The sequence below is a fragment of the Malus sylvestris genome, chromosome 3 (assembly GCF_916048215.2).
Source record: "Malus sylvestris chromosome 3, drMalSylv7.2, whole genome shotgun sequence".
Taxonomy (NCBI): domain Eukaryota; kingdom Viridiplantae; phylum Streptophyta; class Magnoliopsida; order Rosales; family Rosaceae; genus Malus; species Malus sylvestris.
The window spans coordinates 6,605,733-6,628,796 of NC_062262.1; the positions used below are offsets into that span (position 1 = coordinate 6,605,733).

At 39.5% G+C, this 23,064-nt stretch overlaps 4 protein-coding genes across 16 annotated transcripts; all 4 read left to right on the forward strand.

Annotated features, from left to right (window-relative positions):
* The first annotated feature begins 246 nt into the window (after nucleotides 1-246).
* Nucleotides 247-9,339, forward strand: LOC126615164 (chromatin modification-related protein eaf-1-like). 12 transcript variants are annotated; one of them, XR_007620660.1, is made up of 9 exons: nucleotides 247-394; nucleotides 487-550; nucleotides 1,011-1,290; nucleotides 1,377-1,592; nucleotides 1,681-4,899; nucleotides 5,031-5,215; nucleotides 5,335-5,625; nucleotides 7,376-8,880; nucleotides 8,954-9,339. XR_007620660.1 is itself a non-coding variant. In XM_050282923.1 (7 exons), the coding sequence occupies exons 3-7, from the start codon at nucleotides 1,084-1,086 to the stop codon at nucleotides 5,423-5,425; spliced, it is 3,918 nt and encodes a 1,305-aa protein (XP_050138880.1). In that variant the 5' UTR covers nucleotides 247-394; nucleotides 487-550; nucleotides 1,011-1,083; the 3' UTR covers nucleotides 5,426-5,965. The 12 variants fall into 12 exon arrangements, 3 of the variants coding, with proteins under 3 accessions (XP_050138880.1, XP_050138882.1, XP_050138881.1); XR_007620661.1 differs by having other exon boundaries at nucleotides 8,964-9,339; XR_007620662.1 differs by having other exon boundaries at nucleotides 7,376-7,473.
* Nucleotides 9,340-9,982: 643 nt separating this feature from the next.
* LOC126615291 (tubulin beta chain-like) lies at nucleotides 9,983-12,657 on the forward strand. The gene is made up of 3 exons (XM_050283103.1): nucleotides 9,983-10,614; nucleotides 10,812-11,081; nucleotides 11,778-12,657. Exons 1-3 carry the CDS (start codon nucleotides 10,221-10,223, stop codon nucleotides 12,452-12,454), a joined length of 1,341 nt encoding a protein of 446 aa, XP_050139060.1. The 5' UTR covers nucleotides 9,983-10,220; the 3' UTR covers nucleotides 12,455-12,657.
* Nucleotides 12,658-13,693: 1,036 nt separating this feature from the next.
* On the forward strand, nucleotides 13,694-15,618 carry LOC126614311 (uncharacterized). Of its 2 annotated transcripts, none has more exons than XM_050281900.1 (3): nucleotides 13,694-14,071; nucleotides 14,299-14,341; nucleotides 15,073-15,618. In XM_050281900.1, exons 1-3 carry the CDS (start codon nucleotides 13,799-13,801, stop codon nucleotides 15,231-15,233), a joined length of 477 nt encoding a protein of 158 aa, XP_050137857.1. In that variant the 5' UTR covers nucleotides 13,694-13,798; the 3' UTR covers nucleotides 15,234-15,618. The 2 variants fall into 2 exon arrangements, with proteins under 2 accessions (XP_050137857.1, XP_050137858.1); XM_050281901.1 differs by having other exon boundaries at nucleotides 13,699-14,071; nucleotides 15,088-15,618.
* A 2,886-nt stretch (nucleotides 15,619-18,504) lies between these two features.
* LOC126614301 (alcohol acyl transferase 2-like) lies at nucleotides 18,505-20,711 on the forward strand. Its single transcript, XM_050281887.1, has 2 exons — nucleotides 18,505-19,313; nucleotides 19,751-20,711. Exons 1-2 carry the CDS (start codon nucleotides 18,861-18,863, stop codon nucleotides 20,660-20,662), a joined length of 1,365 nt encoding a protein of 454 aa, XP_050137844.1. The 5' UTR covers nucleotides 18,505-18,860; the 3' UTR covers nucleotides 20,663-20,711.
* The last annotated feature ends 2,353 nt before the right edge of the window (nucleotides 20,712-23,064 follow it).

Consider the following 23,064-nt stretch of genomic DNA (forward strand, 5'->3'; position numbering starts at 1 on the left):
ATCAAAATTATGTGTTATACAAATCTTAATGACCATTTTAACTAAAAAAAACCATTTCTAATATACCGTTTTTTTTTTCGTCGACTAATATATCCTTGTTATTTCATAGAAATTTAGCCGAAATTTGATTTGGATTAATTCATCAATTGAGATTTGATTTTAGTAAAATAAAAAAATAAAAATTTAGAGTACAAAAGAAAAATATAAAAAAAAAAGAAAGAATATAACATGACCACAAACAAGTACCCAAGCATAAACTTGTTTTTTGACAGAAAAAAGAACACACACTTGTTTTATAAGCACCGTGGTCTTCTTGCGCCGGTCTTCCGTTCGCAATTAGCATCTCTCTTGTGCCGAGAGACTTTTTGCGTTTCTCGACCAATCCGCGCCAACTGTAACTTTTTCACACTCGATTTACTCTTCGCGCACAACAATTTCGTTCATGAAAGCCCTAAGATTTATTCAATTTTTCCATTTTTTTTACAGGTTTAAGCTGGGCTAGGGTTTTAGGGTCGCGAATCGGATTGGCAGACAGTAGAGAATCTCCAAGGTACGGAAATTCTCTTACTTTAACATGTTTGGCTGCTGAGAAAGTTTGGGAATAGAAATTTGGAAAGGAAAAGTTTAAATCTTTTGATATGATTGTTGTATTTAAATCAGTTTGGACTTGGGAAAGTGGAAACCGCACCCATCTGAATCTGATAACGAACAAAAAATTTGATTTGATTATATTATAAGCCTGCCTTGTTCTTCGCATCGGAAGGTTTGATTCTCATTGTTTTTGTTTTAATGTGATTTTCTGATTATTACCAAATGCTAATCGAGTGATGGGTACATTTTGGATTTTCATGTATCCACTTGCATATCACTGGCTGTGTTCCCTGTTTCCGTGTTTGGTTTTGTAAAAATGGCAAATTGCTTTAATGAGTTTGGTCAGTTTATGATTTGTTTTATGATTTTGAACCAAGTAATGCTGATGGAAAAATGAATGGTTCTTTTTCTTCACCAAGGGCTCAATTTTTTTGCTCATTCGGGTTGATAGCATTGATGCACTAGGACTTGAAGCTGAATTGATAGGGCGGCATGGGATTTGACAATGAATGCATATTGAACATCCAGTCTCTTGCCGGAGAGTACTTTTGTCCGGTTTGTCGTCTGCTTGTTTACCCAACTGAAGCACTACAGTCGCAATGTACTCATCTGTATTGCAAGCCCTGTTTGACATACGTTGTGAGCACCACCCAGGCTTGCCCATATGACGGCTACTTAGTGACAGAAGCAGATGCCAAGGTCCTTCCTTATACAACCTTGGTTGTAGCAAAACCTTTACTCCTTGTTGTCTATTTATTGATAAACCTTGACACTAATCAATGCAGCCACTCACGGAGTCAAATAAGGCCCTCTCTGATACCATTGGCAAAATACTAGTTCATTGCTTATTTCACAGGAGTGGATGCACATGGCAGGGACCATTATCCGAGTGCACACCTCATTGTTCTGGATGTGCCTTTGGCAATTCTCCTGTAGTATGCAACCGGTGTGGAGTCCAAATTGTGCATCGTCATGTGCAGGAACATGCACAAACATGTCCTGTAAGTATTTTCATTTGTTTCTTGTATTAATTTTCAATCCTTTGACTATCAGACTTAGTTGGTTTTTATGGTTATCTTTCAATAACAGGGTGTGCAGCCTCAAGCGCAGCAGGCAGAGGTTGCTCTGCACACTTCTGCTTCTGGCACATCAGCAGCTACTGCTGATCAATCCCAGGCTGCAATTCAAACAGGAACAACTACATCTCAGGCCCCGGTTTCTCAAACTACAAGTGCCACTGCACCTGGATCTGATCCAAATCAGAAAGTAAACTCAAGTTCTCAAGCTCAAGCGGCTGTGCCAACTGCTGATCAATGGTACCAGCAGCAGCAACAATATCAACAGTACTACCAGCAGTATCCTGGATATGACCCATATCAACAGCAATATCAGAACTACTATCCCTATCAACAGCCAGCAGTTCCACAACAACAGCAGGCTCAGCCACCATATGGGACCGTCCAGAATCAACCTCAGACATACTTGCAACCTCAGTCTCAAACTCAACCTCCGCCACAGCCCCAAACTCAACCTCCGCTACAGCCCCAAATTTCTCAAGCTCAAGCTCAACCCCAAATTCAGCCTCCAAATGGCCAGGCTCCTGTTGTGGCTCAAACTCAAAATCAGGTACAAGCCAACCAACAGCAGCAACTCCACCCGACAGTGCAGACTTACCCAGCAGCTCATGGGCAGACACAGCCATATTTCCAAGCTCCATCTCAGTCACAGCCTCATTCTCAACAGGTGCAAGTGCTTCCGTATCAGCAGCCCCAAATTCAGCAACATACCCAGGCCCATCTTCAACCGCAGCACCATCCCCTTTCTCAACCCCAGTCTCAGTCACAACCTCAGCAACAGGTACAGGTTCAACACCATCCCCAACTTCACCCTTCTCAGCCCATGAATGCTGCTGTCCAGCCTCAGGCACAGCATCCACCATCTCATCCCGTGTCTGGCAATAACTCATATCCTCAACCTCACCTTCACCAACCAGTGCAACAGAATATGTATGTGCAATCTCAAGGTGTGCCTCACTCTCAGTTACAGACTCCTGTTCAAATGCAGAATCAGTTTCCTCCACAACCCCCACTCATGCGTCCGCCTTCATCTCATACAACAATTCCAAACCAGCAGCAGCCAGCTTTGTTGCCTTCACCCGGTCAAGTCCAAAATATCAATCCTGCACAACAGCAGCCAGTTCCCTCTTATGCTCAGCAACCTGGAAATTCAGTCTACCAGCGCCCTATTATGCAAGCAGTTCAACAACCGATGCCTCAGCAGTATTTCCACCATCAGCCATATGTACAGCAGCAACCATCTACACAGTTACGTCCCCAGAGCCAATCTCATCTGTTCCCTCAACATATTCATGCCTCTACACAGTCTCAGCAGAACATTGCATTGTCTCAGGGCATTCAACATACTCAGTCTAATCTTGTCGGAAGACCTATGATGCCAAGTCATGGAGTACAACCTCAGCCTTATGGACAAACTGCTGTTCAGGTGAGGCCAATGCATTCTTCTGTAAACCATCCATCTACAAATCAGAATAATATGGTCAGAACAAACAACCCAGTGCAATCTGGAGCAAACTCAAGACCAACTATGTCTGAGAGGCAAGCGGAGAAAGAATCTGAGTCATCAGGTCAGAGTGTTGCACATGATGCTGAATTTAAATCCGTGAAATCTGAGATGCGTATGAAGTCCGTTGATGATGAGCATAAACCTAGTGGTGGAGTTAAACCTAATCAGGGGGATACATCTTTCAAGGAGATTCCAGAGTCTAGGGGCTTGCCGGAGGCAGATCCAGATTTACATGCACTTGATAATGGAGGTTCTGTAAATATCCCAATGTTGAAGGAAGAGGGTATGGATAGTGCTATGGAGCACTCAAGTAATGGTAAATTGGGTGAAGTAGCTGAGGGCGCAAAAGAAATCCCATCGGAAGAAGCTCAACTTCATGAAGAACAGGGTCGAAGGTTGCAGAAGAATGCTAGTGGCATTCTGCAGCCTTCCAATGTACAAATACAAGCTGGCGGGGGTTCTCAAGCTGTATCTACTCCAGCTCCAACTGTTCAAGTACAAGCTGGTGGCTCTACACAACCTTCACATCCTGTATCAATACATCATGGACCTACTATACTCCCCCAAGGGCCTGGTGCACCTCCGCATCATGCACAGGGGCCTGGGCAGCCCTTGGCTCATTTAAGACCTCAGGGACCTGCACATGTACCTGGACAGCCTTTTCATCCATCTGAGCATTTGCAGCCACCTGGTCCCAACCCAGGTTTTGGACCATCTTCTGGAAGGGGAGGTCAGTATGGTCCTCAAGGTGTACTACCTCCTTCCCATACAGGGGCTCCCAAGATGCAAGGTGAACCTGTTGGAGGCCCTCCATTTAGTGAAATGATGGCACCATATGGCCCTGAAGGTCATAGGAGTTACCAGCGGCCTGCCTTTCAGATTGATCAAGGAGCAATTGGACAGCCATCTGGTATCCCCCCAAATATGTTGAGAATGAATGGAACTCCAGGCCTCGACTCCTCATCAGTTCATGGGTTGAGGGATGAAAAGTTCAAGGCTTTTCCGGACGAACGAATGAATCCCTTCCCAGCAGATCCAACTTATCGTGGTTTTGACCGGGTAGCGTTTGAAGATGATCTCAAGCAATTCCCTAGGCCTTCGTATCTGGATTCTGATCCTGTTTCTAAATTTGGGAATTATTCATCAAGGCCCTTTGATAAGGGACCTCATGGGCTCAAGTATGATATGGGTCTGAATACAGATCCTGCTGCTGGAGATATTGGGAGAATGGAGCCTTCTCGCGGTCGTCCAGATTTTGTTGGACGACGCCATATGGATGTTTTGGCTCCCCGAAGCCCAGTTAGAGATTACCCTGCGATACCATCTCATGGGTTTAGAGGCTTTGGCCCTGATGATTTTGATAGAAGAGACTTTCATCGATTTGGTGATCCACATGGAAATTCATTCCACGAGGGTAGGCTTTCTAATTTTCCTGGTCAATTTCGACGGGGTGAGTTTGAGGGGCCTGGTAATATGCGAATTGTTGATGGGCACCCTGGTCATCTTCGGAGGGGAGATCATTTGGGTCATCAGAATGTGCATAATCATTTGCATTTGAGAGAACCTATGGGTTTTGGTGATCGTCATCCACGGATTGGAGACATGACTGGACCTGGGAACTTTGAATCATTTAGAGGCAAGAGGACAAGCCATCCACGTCTTGGTGAGCCTGGATTTAGGAGCAGCTTTTCACTTCAGAGATTTCCAACTGATGGAGCTTACACAGTTAAGTATTACTTCAAGTATCTGTGTCTGTTAAGTGATGTTCTTCTGTTCTCATATTACTACAGCTTCCATTCTGATATTTTATTGTATTTGATTTTTAGTTCAATTTTTTATGCTCTTGATATCTTCAGGGAGATCTAGAGTCTTTTGATCACTCAAGGAAAAGGAAACCAGCTAGTATGGGATGGTGCCGGATATGTAAAGTTGATTGTGAAACAGTTGAAGGTTTAGACTTGCATTCACAAACAAGGGAACACCAGAAGATGGCTATGGATATGGTGCGAACCATCAAGCAAAATGCCAAAAAGCAGAAACTGTAAGTTCTCTGAGCACATAGTTACTAATTGGCTATTGACCAAAATCATTATCATTATTTTCAAACTTTGTCTTAAAAAAGTCTGATGCTTCGTTTATTATTTTTTCTTCATTTTGTAGAACCTCTGGTGATCAGTCCTTGGTAGAGGATGAAAATAAGTCAAAAAATCCAGCTTTGAAGCCCGGGGAGAAAAGCAGCATTGATGGATGATGTGTGCTGCAATGTGGATCTCTTTGGTTTCATTTCACTTGGGGTCCAATTGTTTCTTTGGTATTATTGCGTTAGCAATATAGGTGATGCACCCTTCCATGCCTCTTTTTTCTAGATTCGGGGTGGTTTATGCTAGTTTTGTCATTTCAGGTTGCCGCCATGTTAATGGAGATGGTATATGGAACTGGAGTTCAATGGCAGTTAAGTTTGTTGTTTTTGACTCTCAAGTTTTCTACTTTCACTAGGATTGTTTTTCGTTGACATTGTCATTATCGGTTCAAAAGTGGTATATTGCTATCACTTCCTTTTGCATTTGGTACTATTGAGATGGCATTGGTTTATAGCATTTTCGAATGTATGCTTGACTCTTTTAATCTTATTTATTAAGTTTATTCAACTGCTCCCAGAAAATTATGGTGACCAGCAATGTATTAAGTTTAAGTTTTACTGCTCTCAGATATGTATTTATGGTTATAAAATATATCATTGCTAAACATGGACATTTACTTTGAACGTTGAAGCTATAAGCATTTTCCTTTATGCTGTATGTAACTCTGTGAATTTTACATTATCGTCAATTTTGTCACTACTGCCGACAAGAATATCTGTTTTTAAATGTAATGACACTGCTGCTGTCTGACTTGCTTCATCATTTCTATTTTAGGCAGAGATAATTTTATGCAATCAACCTGATCCTTGGCCTTCAGTCGGTAGAGATTGGACTGACCACATTAAGCAGATTAGTTATAACTAACAATTCAGCATAATTTTACCCAATTAGTTGGAAGTGTTAAAGTAGTGTTTTCTAAAAGATGAATATTTCTGCAAAACGAATGAACTTTGTGAGAAATAATTGTCAATCACTAGTACCACAGTAGGCTTCAAAACTAAATATTTGAGGTGTACAGGCTTTTATAGAAGGCAGTCACTGGAGTACATATTAATATAGATTACACAGAATTTTGCACGCTGACTCTTAAGAAAAAGTGAGAGACTTTAAGGAATTAGGTATCTTAGAGACCATGACATCATAAATCCTAGACTTTTCCTTTTTAGTAGCTTTTAGTAGCTAGCAGAGACGGCTTCATGGTTTTGCTTGTTGGATTGCAGCATCTATTATATTGTTATCTGTTTTGATGGCTTGCAAATTGACATATACTTGAAGGGTATTTTGTTTTGCTGATAAATTATACAAATGAAACCAATATTAGGTGTACTGGCTATATGGGTTGGAATGGTGCGAAACTAATTGAACAACTTGGTCTCCACAATTCAGCTGTATATTCTGCAGCTCAGTCATCATCTGATTGGTTTTGTGCTAATTGGTGTAGGACAGAAGCGGAAGCTACTGTCTGTTTGTTGTAGCAAAGCAAAACAAACTATAGAGTAGAGAAGGATATCCTGCACGAAACAACATCAAAACGAGAGAGAACAATGAAATTCGTAAAAGAGACTAGTATCTAATTTTCTGGAATAACAGACCTGCATAAAAAGTCTCGTAATGGTATGTATACTAGGGTTACATCCTTAGCATCCTAGCCTTGATTACACTATTCAATTAGGCCTCCATAAGTTACTTACAAACACACAAAACTATCATCCGACTATAAATATATAAAAAATAAAACGACTAGGAGTAGAAGCAATACTATCATCTACAAAGCAACATAAGACATAAAGATTAAACGAGTCAAATAAAAGGTAATCTGAATACCTAAACCAAGGTTGCTAGCCTTTTAATCTTGGAAAGCCTTGTAGATCTTCTCTTATTAGTTTTACATACGGGGAAAGGCTTGAACCATTTCATAAGTTTGGTTTTTATCTTTATTGCTATTTGTTTTACTACGGACTTGACGATTTTATGCTAACACTGTCATGTTATTTTTAGCTTCTAAGGTCGATTTGTTGTTGATTTTTCTTTTTGGTGGAATTTCTCTTTTTCTATTCTAGATCTTTTCAATTCAACCCGTCATTTTTTGGCAAGAAGACTCCATATGGACTGAAAGTTTAGCAGAAAAAGGTTTACTCTGTCATCTATTTTTGATGTGGTAAGGTTGTGTTCAATGTACAGATTTTATTTAGTTGTGGCAAAATTAGCTTCTTAGTGTTGATTATATGACCTGCTTACATGTCGGGTTTCATCTGCTTCTACATTTTTACGAAGAGTATATTTACATCTTTTGAAGTGCTAGGATAAATCTTAGGAAACCTTAGGAGACATGTAATTTTGATTACCTTCCATCCACTAGGTATATATAGATACTAACTTTAAGGGGGCATGGGGCTTACATTTTAAGATGTCTACTTGGAACGGGTTAGGGATCATGATTTATCTAGGACAGTTTGATGGCTAGGTTTTTTTTTATATTATCTCCGCCCATGGTGGTCGTGGTTGTGGCCATCGCCCTTGCCGCCCTCAACATGGGTGGGCAGCACCCCAAGAACACCGCATCCTTAATGCTTTGTCATATACGTTCTCTAACAATAAATTCAATTCTGTTTGTATGCTGACTTTTGAATGAATTTTGCAATTACTCTCCTTCAACTATAGCAATCACTTCCTATCAATTTTCCATATGCATAGATTCGGGTTCATGTTGATGTTTTGAGGCAGCCTTGCCGGTTGAACTCAAAATATATTTTTTTTAATATTTTGGTAGCAATATTTTTATCTATTTCAACAGCTGATAAGTCTCTCTCTCTCTCTCTCTCTCTCTCTCTCTCTCTCTCTCTCTCTCACGCACACAAAACACATCCTTTCACCATCACCTACCACTGCTAAGTTCGGGTGGTTGAGGAAGGGAAAAAACCGGTTTTCTTGTTTTCCATCAGGGTTTAGGTGGTGACAAATGCTAAGGGGACTCTCTCAAAAGTGGATCTCTCTATAAACTCTCCGCCACCTCATGTTTTTAGCACAATGTTTAATAATATTGACACGGAAATTGACGTTAAACGTTGAAGTGTCAGAGAGTTCCATTTTGAGAGAGTTCCCTTGGCATTTCCCTTTCGTGGTTTAGGAAGGGAAGAAGTGGCGTTCTTTCGATTGTGAAAGCAGTACACCAAATCTTAGTTTTGTTGAACAGTATTACCATAATTTCCATGGATAACTCTGGTGGACATGATTCATGCCATGAAAGTTCTTTATAAGATTGCATCTAGTGATATCTGGCGTCTGCTAAAGCATCCCTTGAGCAACCTAAATAATAATACACAACCTGAGAAGTTTTCGTCGCTTAGAAAATTTATCCTTGTTTTTAAACACTGTCCTTGCTATAGATGTTTTAGCCTTTTACATGAACCCAAGGACTGAAATATTTGTATTTGATTGTTTTAGTGTGTTTTAAATATAATCGCGTTTGAACTAATACTAGTCTCGGAAATACGCATCTTTGTTCAATTACGAAGGAACAAGAATAACGCAGGGTTCCAGTCCGAAGAAAAAAGAATACAACATAGTAAGGCGAACGCTGGGATGTTTTTTTTCGGAGAAAATTGCTAACGAAGTAAAGTGTTTGATAAAGATTGCAGTGTGGTGCAGGGACTGATAGCATGATTGCACAGTGAGACAATGTAGGATGGTTGCTTTGCTTATTGTTTCTCCTAGTGCTACCTTATTCTCAAAGCGTGTCTGTGGGTCTCGCGAAGCTGTACATCGGAAGGTTATTCGGCGATGGAGGCTCCTTACCTTGCCAACTTTAATGCCTTTCAAGGCCTTTGTTTAACTGCGTTTTGTTTTGCAATTTTGGGTAATATGGCTGTAAACGAATGATTGTGTAGGCTATATTTACGAGAGACGTTTAGTGATACCACTTCTTTGTTTTCTTGTTAAAGAAAAACAGAATTGACAAAAGAAAATATGTTATGTTCCGATTTACTTTTATGCATAACAAGGGAGAAAATATTCAAAGTGCGTATTATTATGGGTGGGCACAGTTTGGGCCAATCTATCCGTTTTGCGCATGTTGTTGTGGCATTCTGGTTAAATAATACAATGTTATAAATTTCTATAAATTTCTCTCGCTATCCAGATATATTTAGGGTGTGAAAGTAAAGCTTCTTCATAGTAATCAAACTCAAAACATTTTGGCATACGTTAAAGACTATAAAACATAAGACATTTCATTTACAAATAAAAAAGAATATCGTTAGACGGTAATGTTAAATTGATAAGTTGATATTTCTTAGTTACTTAAAATATCTTTACCAAACCAAAAAAGGTTTTTATCAGTGGTTTAAAAATTGGGGTCAGGATTCGACCGCAAGCAATGCCAGAATCCCCACGCTGTAACAGATCACGAATAACCTTTAATACCACGGACCTCGAGGCTGTACAGTCTCACATCACGTGATATCGAACCCGCACCAACCAGATCGGCAAGGGGTAATTCCGTCATTTCACAATTTCAGGATCCTGGAATCGTAAATAAACCAGTGGGCCACACCGTATCCAGCTGTATCCCTAATTCTAAAATTCAAAATCTTCGTTTTAGGCTCTAAAAATTTAAAACCGTTTCGGCACCCATCAAATTAGGTGGCGCAAATCCAGCCGTTGATTCTCCCCATCCCAGTTAATTTAAACAGCCAATGAAAAATCCGAAAATTAAATAATTAAATAAATTAGCAAAGAGCCGTTGTAGGGTTACAGCTCACTCCCTCTATATATCCGCCCTCTTACTCCCTCGCTGCCCCTCATCCTCGCCGTTCCCCCTCTTTCTCTCTCTAAAACTTCATCTCTCTCTCTTTCTCTCCCCCTAGATCTGCCGATCTACTCTGCCCCGAAACCCTAGAACCGAAAATGCGTGAGATCCTTCACATCCAGGGAGGCCAATGTGGCAACCAGATCGGGGCCAAGTTCTGGGAGGTGGTGTGCGCCGAGCACGGCATCGACTCCACCGGACGCTACCACGGTGACTCCGAGCTCCAGCTTGAGAGGGTTAATGTCTACTACAATGAGGCTAGCGGCGGCCGCTACGTTCCTCGCGCCGTGCTCATGGATCTGGAGCCTGGCACCATGGACAGCATCAGATCTGGGCCGTACGGCCAGATCTTCCGCCCTGACAACTTCGTTTTCGGTCAATCGGGTGCTGGGAACAACTGGGCCAAGGGTCATTACACTGAGGGTGCAGAGTTGATCGATTCCGTTCTCGATGTGGTTCGCAAGGAGGCGGAGAATTGCGACTGCTTGCAAGGTATGTGTGAACTCGGACGAAATCCTAATTGTAATTTGTGAGATTTTGAGATTGGGTATTTCATTTCTGTGTCGATTAAACCCTAGTTTACTGAAATGACGAAACCCTAACTGTATTTTGTGAGACTCTGAGATTTGGGGGTTTTACATTTCTGGATCGGTTAAACCCTAATATTGGCTTGTGATTTGGTGGTGCAGGGTTTCAGGTGTGCCATTCGTTGGGAGGTGGTACTGGATCTGGGATGGGAACGCTTCTGATCTCGAAGATCAGGGAGGAGTACCCAGATCGGATGATGATGACGTTCTCTGTGTTCCCATCGCCCAAGGTCTCAGATACTGTTGTGGAGCCTTACAATGCTACTCTTTCGGTTCATCAGCTTGTGGAGAATGCTGATGAGTGCATGGTTCTTGACAATGAGGCCCTCTACGATATTTGCTTCCGCACACTTAAGCTCACCACCCCCAGCTGTAAGTTTGCTCAGATCTATCTTCTCTGTTGTTTGGTTGAATCAATTTTGTGCAAGTGTTGGTATATTTATAGATCTTGATTTACTCTTTATCTAAATATCAAGTTGTTTGACCATGTTAAATACTCTCTGTTGCATGATTTGAATGTCCATCGTGTTTTTCTTTTGAGTCTGTCGGTCATGTGAAGTGTTCGGTGTTTTCTTGTTGATTGTTGAGTAATGGGTTGCCATTCGTTTCTTTAGAAAAGTAAGTTTTGGCAATGAATGAAAGTTTGAATGTCTAAGTTTAGCTGGGTTTTTAAGTCATGAGGTCTCTGTTCAGATGTTACGTTTTGTGGTAGAGTTATGGTAATTACTGTGAAAGTAAAATGAGGTGTCATTTGATTTGGAAGTCTGAAAAACGTTTTGGCTAGCAATGAATTATTGAATGTTCTTTACTTGTACTATCTTTTATATTGTTGCTTTCCGAAAGCATGAATTGATTTCTTGGAAAATGAGGTTTGGTGGGCAATGGATGATTGATTTTTCTGTACTTGTTTATTTTTTACTGTTGGGGTTTGAAAGCGTGATTTGTTGATTATGTGTGGTTGCGATGAAACATATACTAAGTTGAACTACATGCTTTTTGATTGATTTCTGCTTCCTCATAGGATTATGATTGCTGATGATGTCTCTGTTTTTTCTTTTATGTTTACAGTTGGTGATTTGAATCATTTGATCTCTGCAACAATGTCTGGAGTTACTTGCTGCCTGAGGTTCCCTGGTCAGCTCAACTCTGATCTGCGCAAGCTTGCTGTTAACCTGATCCCCTTCCCCCGTCTCCACTTTTTCATGGTGGGCTTTGCTCCTCTTACTTCACGTGGATCTCAGCAGTACCGCGCCCTGACTGTTCCAGAGCTCACTCAGCAAATGTGGGACTCCAAGAACATGATGTGTGCTGCTGATCCCCGACATGGACGTTACCTAACAGCATCAGCCATGTTCCGTGGTAAGATGAGCACCAAGGAAGTTGATGACCAGATGATGAATGTGCAGAACAAGAACTCTTCCTACTTTGTTGAGTGGATCCCCAACAATGTCAAGTCAACCGTCTGTGACATCCCACCAACCGGGCTTAAGATGGCATCAACCTTCATTGGGAACTCGACATCCATCCAGGAGATGTTCAGGAGAGTGAGCGAGCAGTTCACTGCCATGTTCAGGAGGAAGGCTTTCTTGCATTGGTACACTGGTGAAGGCATGGACGAGATGGAGTTCACTGAAGCCGAGAGCAACATGAACGATCTGGTTTCTGAGTACCAGCAATACCAAGATGCAACAGCCGATGAGGATGAGTATGAGGATGAGCAGCAAGAGTACGAGGAGGAAATGTAATTCTATCGTCAAAGCAGTATCGCTTCTTTTAATATCGACTTTCCAGTTTAGTGTGTAGCATGTGAATGAATGAATTTCCGGTTGAGAGAGGGATCGAGGGACAAGTTTTAATATCAACTTCCAGTTGCTGCTATGTGCTGTAACTTTGCTTATTTTCGACATTATGTATTTGCGGTAGTGATATATTCGCTTGCTTTCTGGCATTGATCTTTTGCTTGTCTATCTACTTTCTGTTCTCGCTAGCATTATCGAACTTCCGGTTATTGTATTGAACTTCCTGTTATCCCTACTTTCGGTTCCCTTTCTCTATGTTGAGCATCGTCGAATGAGTTGCCGACGTTAGAAGAGGTTAGTTTGAATTTACCCTCTTTTTATGTGGTATATGAGGATCCTCTTTGTGAGGATTTTGGGAATTTTTTGATAATATTCGTTTATCGTACATCGTTGGGAATTTTTCGATAATATTTGTTCATCGTACATTGTGTGGTCAATTTTTATCAAATACTGTTTATATTTAATTTTAAATAAAAAAATTTACAATAATTTCTGATCACACGATAATACGATGAATAAATATGAATGAAGAATATTCAAAATCCTCATAAAGAGAATCCAACGAGAATCCTTTTGAATTGATCTCCAAAATATCAAAACTTGAGTTGCACAAAAATTGCATTTTATTAATTTTGGAATTTATTAATATCTCAAGTACTGTAGTCCTCAAAAATTGCATTTTAATACTTATTTGAATGAAATGGAATTGAAATTCTCACATTATCCACTGTTGCAAAATGCAACATTTTGTATACTCTTTATATCTTCTCACATGCTAGTCGCGTGACAGTTACTGCAAGTGGACACTACACTCGTTAGTTATGCTTATAAACTCATCATATGAAAGAAATAAGAATTTACTGTAATGCCAAAGGGGCGATCAATTGTATCTTAAAATGTTTGATCTCGAGCGGTTGATTTAGTGGAAAGCGACCAAAAGTTTGAAACTGCAACCCAAGTTTAAACTCCCACGATTAAATTTATTAGGATCACCGACTCTACTTTGGTGTACAATTTGACCCGAGGACCACAAGTACGATGATGATACCTCATGTGATACCAGAATGGCAGAATTAAATGAGAAGGGACCAATCTTCTTCAAAAATAAAAATCTCATAAGTAATAATTTCAAGGAATAGGGGTCATTTACCAATTCGAGAAAACTCACGAGGTCATTCCGTAAATAACACAAACCTCTCAAAAGAGTTCCGCCTCCCCGCAAAAACACAATTTACACAAACGAAGCTCGTTACAGAGAGAAAGGAGAGAGTGAGAAAGCCGAACCGGAAAATGGCGAGCAGTCTCGCAAACAGAGCATTAACAGATCGAACCGGAAGCCTCTGGAGGCTCACATCGAGCTTCCTCCGAAGCTTCAGCACCGCTTCCCAAAACCCACCCGCCGGCGCCGCTTCGCCTTCGGCGTCAAAGAAACCCAAGCGGAAGAAGAAGAAGAACCTGTTCGAGGTGGCCCAGTTTCTGCCCAACTGGGGATTGGGGTACCAAATGGCTAAGACCCACTGGGTCGGCGTCTCTTACCAGATTACAAAAATCAATCTTTACAAGGTATTGGTTGCTACCAAATTTTCCCAGATTTTGTTGGGGTTTTTGGTCTGTTTGGTTACTGGGAAAAATGTGGAAAAATGATTACAAAGTTGGGATCTTTCGCCTCGAACTGTCGTATTTAATTGCTTGCATTAGATGTGGGAATTTCATCCATTTTTCCTTTTTATTGTTATTATTGTTGTTAGGGGTTTAATGGTTTAGGGTTTATGCGGTTTTTAATTTTTCAGGATGGTAGACATGGCAAAGCATGGGGAATCGTTCATAAGGAAGGTCAGTTAACCTTTACATTTCCTGGAATTTGAATTTTTTCGTGTTCTCAGTTCAATTGAGTTTCATTTGTATTGGCAGTATAAGGATTTTATGACATTGCTAGCACAAATGATAAATGCTAGATAATTGTGATTGTTTTCGATAGCACAAAAGTCATAGAATCCTGATCTGATTGATATCAGTGTTCTCAAAGTTGTTTGATATCGTTCTTATGTACCCCGGTGATCCAAAACGTGTAACTTTTTTGTTCGGATTTTGGTTGCATTTGTATATTCCACTTGTGATATCTGGTAAGAATTATACTCTTCATGTTCGTTTGCAAATGAAACATCCTGAATGGTTGGGAAATTATGCATTATCGAGTTTTTCTATTGAGCACTCCCCTTGTCACAGTATTTTTATTTGTGACAGTGAACGTGCATCCTAATTTCAGTTATAATTTACAAGTGAGAAGTATATTAGGGATATTGACACTCTTTACACCTCTGCTATGCGCATACATATACATATGTAATACCTGTGCACTTGCATGGATCATATAAGGCTTCCTTTTCGTTAGTCTCGATTCTCTATTTGTTTGTCATTTTTGTTTAGTAATGACTAATTCTTTAGAGTTCTGAATCAGATTTGTACCTGTAACGTTAATAAAGAACTGTGAAAATAATGTTTGATCATTTTCTGTGTTAGGTTTGTCGATTTTAAGTTACTCTCTTATATGAAAGTGAATATAGCGGAATTTGTTGCAGGCTTGCCAGCCGCAGATGCCCCCAAGAAAATAAGCGGAGTCCACAAGCGTGGTTGGAGGTACATTCCAAACTCGAAGACTGAAATTGTTCCAAGTATGACTAAACGTACGGAAAGTGCTCCAGCAGCTGAAGTTCAAGCAGCTTGATACGTTTTCCTCCAATTTTAGGGAATTTAGCCTGATCTGTTATACTTGGATGTTCTTTTTCAGTTACTCAGTTGTATCCTCCATCGGTACAATTTTTTGTTAGATAAGGTAGTGTGTTTTTTTTTTTTTAAAATCAGTTTGTTATGACGATCCACTGTAGCATCCTCCCTTGTGCACTGAAACTAGAATAATATCTCGGAACTGCAAAATCGGAAGGAAATTGTTATTGGCGCTCTAAATTTCCCATTCTACACTCCAAAATTTCTATATTTAGAAAGAAAAATACACTTGTAAGGAGTGTAGAATGAGATTTTTGGATTGCCAATAATACTTCCCAATTGGAAATGGATTATAAAAAAGGATTGAGCATGTTTGAGTTTGGTTATTGTAATGTTTTCTCTTGTCTGGTTCGGTGCCTGTTCCTGTTTCTTCTTATTGCATGAATTGGCATACAATACAGCACCTACAACTCCCCCCACGATTAATTGGTCCCGAGTTGGCATACAATATAGCACCTACAACGCCCTCCACGATGGTCACTTGACCAACATGTGAGGGGATTATCGTATGGTAGGCGCCGTATACAAATGTGGTAAATAATTTTCACAACTGAGATCCCCTTGAAAGATGTCATGAAACCCTTTTGCCCCAAGTTGCTTTTAAGAATCCCGTTAAATTTGTAGGCGTGTCATAAGGAGTAATTTGATCAATGGGTTGGGGGATTCGAACTTAGATCTTGATAGGATTTTTACCACTTGCAAAGTAGGAATAAAAACACTTAAAAATACTTGCAAGAGTGTAAGGTTGTCGTAGTATAGCAACTAAAACGTTTTTCAAAATTAAAGTTGTGAAAGCCTAGGGTTCCGTCGTCACCATTAACAATCCTACGCAATTTTACCAATTACTTATGAATTTCTACATACATGCTTTAAGGTTAGGTTTTCCTAATGCATATTTTCCTTGTGATCATGTTCAAGCGAAAACGTATATCTAACATGCAACCTGTCTGTGATGTTTAAATCAAATATAAACATGCAAGACTCATTAAGCTTTGTGAAAACTCTTTGAAAAACCAAGCAACCCTTAAGAGCGTAATGTTCGCCTTAAGTGAACTTACAATTACTAATTACAAGAACCCCTCTTCAATTTCAAGGTGATGTTCTAACATAAATTGCATCAAATTACTTGTCTAAAAACCCTAATGGTCGCGAATCACTAAGACAATTAGATAGTTTAATTACGGTGATTAATAATTCAAACCAAGCATGTATCCATTCATAAGTAAATTAATAAAACCACATATTCATGCTAAGGCTTGTGGCTTCGCCTTAGCAAAAGAACTAGTTATGAACAACTATAAAAACTAAAGAAAATATATTAACTAGAAAAATGATTGAAAACACCTTGTAAGTAAAACATCTGAAGTTCTCCAAAATAATGCGTGCCTTCCCCCCCCCCCAAAAAAAAAACCCTAATGGCTAAAAATCCTTATTTATACTACTCCAAATTAAAACCCTCATAGAAAAGGTTCTCTAAAAACTAGGAAATAAAATAATAAAAGCATAACTAGGAATTACATTCCTATTATGACTAGGAAATCTACCCAACACAGAGATAGCCACGTTTATAGACCTTCAGGGCTCCAAAACAGGCCCAAAATGAGTCAAATTAAAGATTAAGACCTCCTTTTCAAGTTCCAAGAAGAGCCCAAGTTTAAAATCCATCATCTTTCAGCCTAAAAGCTCTGCAGCCCAATCTGCTAGCATTGTGCGCTGGGCATAAATTAATTCGCCACGATCAAATGCTTTGGGATAAAATTATGAAATTTTGAGACAACCTTCTTTACAGATTCACGAACCCGCTCCAATTGGAATCGCTAAAAAATTCCACCGTTGGATTACTTTATGCTTAGAACAAGTTTGCATGTCCTACATTAAAAATGCATAACAAAGCATCAAAATCTCACCAAAATAATAACCAAAATATACCAAGAATAGAAAAATAATATATAATATAGAATCGACTCATCAGATCTCTTCCAGCAGTCATAAGATGTTTCCTTAGCTTCTTGTATGCCCTACAACAATATGGACATCGGACAAAATCCTAAATTGTCAGCATACATCGCCTCGGAACATTGGGCATATGATAATTTGTGAATCACTGTGTTTTCTAACATGGAGCAAACGAAAAACGTGCTCCATATTTCTCCTCTAGTCAATCCCTCACTAGATAGTCATCATATCCCTAGTATTTTGAGAGGCGAAAACCATAGGGCAACTCACATTGCAGCCAAGCCGCTAACCGACATGTCCACAACGTCCAGAGGGACTGTTAAGTCGTCCATAGCCACCAGCCGAGCAAGCAAGGCGAGCGGAGGCTAATAACGCTTGCAATGTGAGGACCATTCAGCACAAACGCCATAAGAAAGGACCACTTATTTAAGAAAGGACCAGTTGTCTTTAACTCCTTTGTCTGGGCATGGAAAACTACAGGTGCAGAAGTGTGGAGCATCTCGCAAACAACATAAGTACCAAGCACTTGTGGCTCAAGTTAGCCATTTTCTATCTTCTATACAGACACGTGTCGGTTTCTCCACCACCAAAACCAAATTCCGTAAGTCACAAAGCAAACCCTTGTGACATCATTCCGTGCGTCACAAAGCAAACCCTTGTGACATGAGTTTGGCATGACCAGAAGCCTCTACGGCCCCTGGATTAAACACACTTTAATTTGTTCATTATTTCAGACACTTTTGGAGGAGTAAGTGAGCAGTTAGTGTTTTTTTAAGGGCCTGAGTCGTTGATTCATGTGTTGAGTTGAAGGGCGTTGCAACACCTTGTATTTATAAGAATAAATTGTTAGATATTCAAATCGCAACTGTAGAGTTTAATCCTGAAGTATTATCTCATGTCAGTTGAAAACCACATGCAAATATCTGCACACTAATCCAACCCTCAACAGTCCGTGCTAATCCCATCATGCAATTGCATATCCACTTAACCACTTTCTTTTGGAAAAATGAGACTCGTTGAGAAGGATTTTTAAATTAAAATGACTGAAAACACTTTTAGTAAAAATGTTTTTGAATCAATCTTTAGTAAAATGGCAAGTGAATCTTGGAAAAACAATTTCTTGCTTCATGCAAGAAGTATATAACTTTTGCTTTTTGCAAGAAGCATTTTAAGTGTTTTGAAACTCAATAACAGTTTCTCTAAAAACGCTTTCAATTTTTTTAAAAACAGTTCGAAACAAACTCATAATCAACAAGCTAGGATCAGCATATTTATTCGCACAGAACCATCTCTCTCGGCTAGTCATCTCAAGTCGACTAGTCATCTCAAGTCGCATGTAATTCCAATCTTTAACCCTTTATTCAAGCCAATCTTATCACATCACCATTTTTGCATAAAATCGAAAAATTATGGTAGTTTTCGAACTACTGCAGTCTTATTCCACACGGTAAAGACTTCTATCAAAAGCCGCCCTTGGATCATCAAACACAATTTGATTTGTTTGGAGATCAAATTAGAAGATCGATTTTTGCAAAGTGACTTACCCCAAAGATTGAAACCCTGTTTACTTAATAATACAAAATTGTTGCAGGAATTTAGCCAACTATATCAAATGACGTCGCTGCCATGTTCACGAGTACTTCAGGTGAACCGATTAGCGTCACAGCTCGTAACGCCGGCAAAGCCAACACCTCATGAAACAAAACTGCTATCAGATATTGACGACCAGGAAGGCCTTAGGTTTCAAACTCCAGTTCTAATGTCCTACAAAAATAATCCTCTTATACCGAAAGATCGAACCGATCCCGTTAAGGTGCTTAAAGAAGCACTGAGTAAAGCATTGGTGTTTTACTACCCTCTAGCTGGCAGGCTCAGGGAAGGACCTAACAGAAAGCTTATGGTGGAGTGCACTGGAGAAGGTGTGTTGTTCATAGAGGCTGATGCTGATGTAACGCTTGAGCAACTCGGGGATGCACTTGTACCCCCGTGTCCATTCTTAGAGGAGTTCCTATGTGATGCGCCAGGATCTGATGGTATTCTCGGTTGCCCCTTGCTGTTAGTTCAGGTAACAGTACTTATATACGCTCATAAGCGTTTTTACAATAAGTACTTCTATTTCGAAAACTTTGATTTAGTTCGATCGGTTAACCATAATTACATATGTTGGATAGTACTTCCCTCCCTTCCTTCCTCATAAGTAAAAAAGTCCCCTTCCCTCCTAACATGACAGTCGGAACTTTTCATTCTCTTTATTATCGATTAAAGATCATTTTTAGAAAAACTCAATCGATTTTGAAACCGTCTAGCCATCCATATACGGTTATGATAATACGTAGCAATATCCTCATAGTGAACCATCAATTTCTTTTATCCAATTATGTTATGCCCCTTGCATACTTGTAAGAATCACTATTTATATCCATATTACTTTACCCCCAACGTCGTTCTGTTTCTATTTATTTAGTTCGAGAAATTAATTTCATAAAAAATTATGCAACGTAGGTGACCCGTCTGAAATGTGGAGGTTTCATATTTGCATTGCGCATAAACCACACGATGTGTGATGGATTTGGGATGGTCCAGTTCTTGAACGGAGTCGGGGAAATGGCTCATGGTGCACATACACCATCTATTCCGCCTGTGTGGCAGCGTGAGCTCTTTGACGCTCGAAATCCTCTACGAATTACATGTACACATCATGAATACGAGGAAGCGATTGATTCTGATGAGGGCTTGTTTGCGGTTAGAGACCAACAAAACATGGTCCAAAAGTCTTTCTATTTTGGTGCCGAGGAGTTGAACGCCATTCGGAAACATCTTCCAGCACACCATTCTCCTTCCTCCACATTTGACTTGATAACAGCTTGCTTGTGGAAATGTCGAACTCTAGCCCTTGAGATGAATCAGAAAGAGGTTGTGTATATTTCGTGTATATCTACTGCACGAAATGCGCGTCTTCCATTGGGATACTATGGCAATGCATTTGCACTCCCATCCGAAGTTTCAACGGTCGAAAGCTTATGTAAAAATCCGATAGGATATGCGTTGGAGTTGGTCAAGAAGGGGAAAGCTAAAATGAGTGACGAGTACATAAAATCAGTGGCGGACCTTATGGTAATGAGAGGACGACCTGACTTTTCTTCGACAAGGAACTTTGTGGTTGGTGACACAACGCGTGCTGGTTTTGGTGAGGTTGATTTCGGATGGGGGAAGCCGGTGTTTGCTGGACCGGCCAAGTGCGTTAATATGATAAACTTGTATGTTCGGCACAAAAACAAAGAAGAAAATGGGATTCTGGTACTAACATGCTTGCCGCTATCGGCGGTGGAGAGGTTTCAGCAGGAGCTTAAGAGGATGACTGTGGAACCGGTTGAGGATAACACTAAACCTGTTAGGATTAAGTCAACACTGTGATAAGTTGCTAAGGTTTTAGATATTTTAGTTCTGAAATTTTTCCATCCAACTTGTTACCTTTCTTTTTCTCGTATTTTCTTTTTCAAGAGGGTAAGTAAGTGTATGTCCCGAAAAAGAAGGGTAAATAAGTGTATGTTCCCCTCTTTTCTTGCAAGGGATACGGTTTGTATCTCCCTTGACTAAGTGTACCCTCTTTTTCTTATATTTTGATTTTCTTGCTTTATGAGAGATACTGTTATGGTTTATATCTCCTGAATAAGTGTAATTTTTTTTTATATCAATAAATTTCTCTCGTATCACGAGGTTCTATAAAAGAAAAAATTTGATGCAAATAAAGCCCTATGCATAAGGGTCTATGTCTGTATTTCAGCCAGCTTCCTTACCAAGTTGGCCATGTTGAATGATGAATGGAAGAGAACAAAGTTAATTTTTACCGCTTTGCTTCTATCATGCTATCATGTGGCATATAACATTTTATCAATCGCAATGACAAGAAATTAATGCATTTAATAGGGTGTAATAGCAATGATTAATTGGTCACTTGACCAACATGAACATATTATTGAGGTGGACGCTATATACACCCGTTAATAGATACGTATGGTAACTCGATTGGTGTATTAACTTTTATTTGGTTGTCCTAATTGGTATTCTCATAGCATCTTCCGACGCTGTTTTACGATTCTGCTTGTGCACACGACCTTGGCACCTTTAACATCTTAAAATCCTGAAAATGTCAGCTTCCATCCTTCGCAGGAAATTTCTTACATGGGGTGATTGGCCTTAATATCTTTACAATCTGGCTAGGATGGATTGAAGACATACTTTGCCTTTCAACTTTTTACAACCTTTCCCTATGAGACCACATAAAAATGTTTCCACAAAACGTTCATTTCATTGGGTAGTAGGCAAATGTAGTGCATGGTTTTGCTTCAAATGCCACATGATGATTAATAAGAAAACAAAAGATACAACATTTTTTTTTTCAGTCAGACGAGAACGAATAATATTCCTTGAAGTTAAGCAAAACAGTAAATGTCAATATAAGAATCCTAACTTATTTGGGAAACTTTACACTGTATTTGGATGAGAAAATTTAATATTATTAAGGAATTTCAAAATGTTAAAAATAGAAATGACGGAATTTTATCTTCTATAACTTATGAATTTTTTTGTTTGGTTAACCTAACACTATATTTGGATGATAGAAATAAAGTTAGAATTTTAACAAAAGTCAAAATTTATAAATTCACATGCACAAGTTTTTTTATTTATAAATATATAAATTTAAAATTTCTATGTGAAAAAAACATGAAATTTGAGACCTCAAATGTAATTTCCAAATTTACGTGAGTGAGTGTTTAAAAATAACAAATTTCATGGTTTACATTCAAGAAGTTCCTAGTGTTTGTAGCCGTTGGAGCAGTCTCTGGGCGTTCTAGGACTTTTCCAGTTGTGTGTGATTCTGTGCAGAGTTGTGCCCAAAGGGTTTTGGTTCCCAGGCCAATCGGAGGGGTTCATGTGGCTGCAGAGTGACGGGTTCGGCTAGGACCAGATGGTTGAGTTTCTGGGAGAAGAGGTGCTGGGTGTGACGTGTTTGAAGGGGATGGAGTGGTCCTCGCCATCAAATCGAGAGAAATGACGGAAGAGATGAGCCGCCGTCAAATTGAGAGAAACAAGGGAGCGAGAGGTCTGAGATGTAGAGAAGAAGCAAAGAGATCGAGAGAGATGGACTGAGATCAGCGAGATCCGTAGGAGGCAGGAGGTGGAGGTCGAGATGGTGTTTGAGAGAAGTGAGGATCGAGATTTGGAGCGGCAGGGGGAATCTTTTTGTTGGCAATTGGGGATTAGGGTTCCCGAGAGTGTGGTGGTGTTTTTGGCTGGGGGCACGATTTTATTATTTTTAAAATTTAAAACAATTTTGACCAGAAAAAACTTTAAAATTTTAATTTTTCAATGACATTTTATATTAGTACCCCACAAAATGTTGAATGCATCCCACATTAAAATTTAATATTAAATTATTTATTTACCTTACTATGCAATCACAATTTTGACCTTATTAGGGTTTTTAAAAAAAAAAAATCTAAATACACCCCAAATCATTTTTAATATATTATTTATCTTCTTCAACTATCAAAATCTCTCCGACCCTGCATTGTTGAACAAAACTCTAACTCATGAAACTACAAACGTATTGATTGAGAAAAAATATTTTTGATGAATAAAACAAAATCGATTTTTCTGAAGCTTCAAATGAGGTAAGACTTTATATTTTTTATTGTTGTAGTGATTTTGACGACATCAATAATTATTTAATCTTACTTTTGCTGCGTTATTCAAGTTTCTATGTTCATATTCATCTTTTAGGGATCACAGAGATTACATAAAGAATTAAACAC

Coding starts and splice junctions, on each gene's coding strand:
- LOC126614311 (XM_050281900.1), top strand. CDS start 13,799: ATGGCGAGCAGTCTCGCAAACAGAGCATTAACAGATCGAACCGGAAGC. Junction 14,072..14,298: donor CAAAAATCAATCTTTACAAG/GTATTGGTTGCT, acceptor TTAATTTTTCAG/GATGGTAGACATGGCAAAGC. Junction 14,342..15,072: donor GGGAATCGTTCATAAGGAAG/GTCAGTTAACCT, acceptor AAGTGAATATAG/CGGAATTTGTTGCAGGCTTG.
- LOC126614301 (XM_050281887.1), top strand. CDS start 18,861: ATGACGTCGCTGCCATGTTCACGAGTACTTCAGGTGAACCGATTAGCG. Junction 19,314..19,750: donor GCCCCTTGCTGTTAGTTCAG/GTAACAGTACTT, acceptor TATGCAACGTAG/GTGACCCGTCTGAAATGTGG.
- LOC126615291 (XM_050283103.1), top strand. CDS start 10,221: ATGCGTGAGATCCTTCACATCCAGGGAGGCCAATGTGGCAACCAGATC. Junction 10,615..10,811: donor GAATTGCGACTGCTTGCAAG/GTATGTGTGAAC, acceptor TTGGTGGTGCAG/GGTTTCAGGTGTGCCATTCG. Junction 11,082..11,777: donor TAAGCTCACCACCCCCAGCT/GTAAGTTTGCTC, acceptor TTATGTTTACAG/TTGGTGATTTGAATCATTTG.
- LOC126615164 (XM_050282923.1), top strand. CDS start 1,084: ATGGGATTTGACAATGAATGCATATTGAACATCCAGTCTCTTGCCGGA. Junction 1,291..1,376: donor TGACAGAAGCAGATGCCAAG/GTCCTTCCTTAT, acceptor TAATCAATGCAG/CCACTCACGGAGTCAAATAA. Junction 1,593..1,680: donor AACATGCACAAACATGTCCT/GTAAGTATTTTC, acceptor TTTCAATAACAG/GGTGTGCAGCCTCAAGCGCA.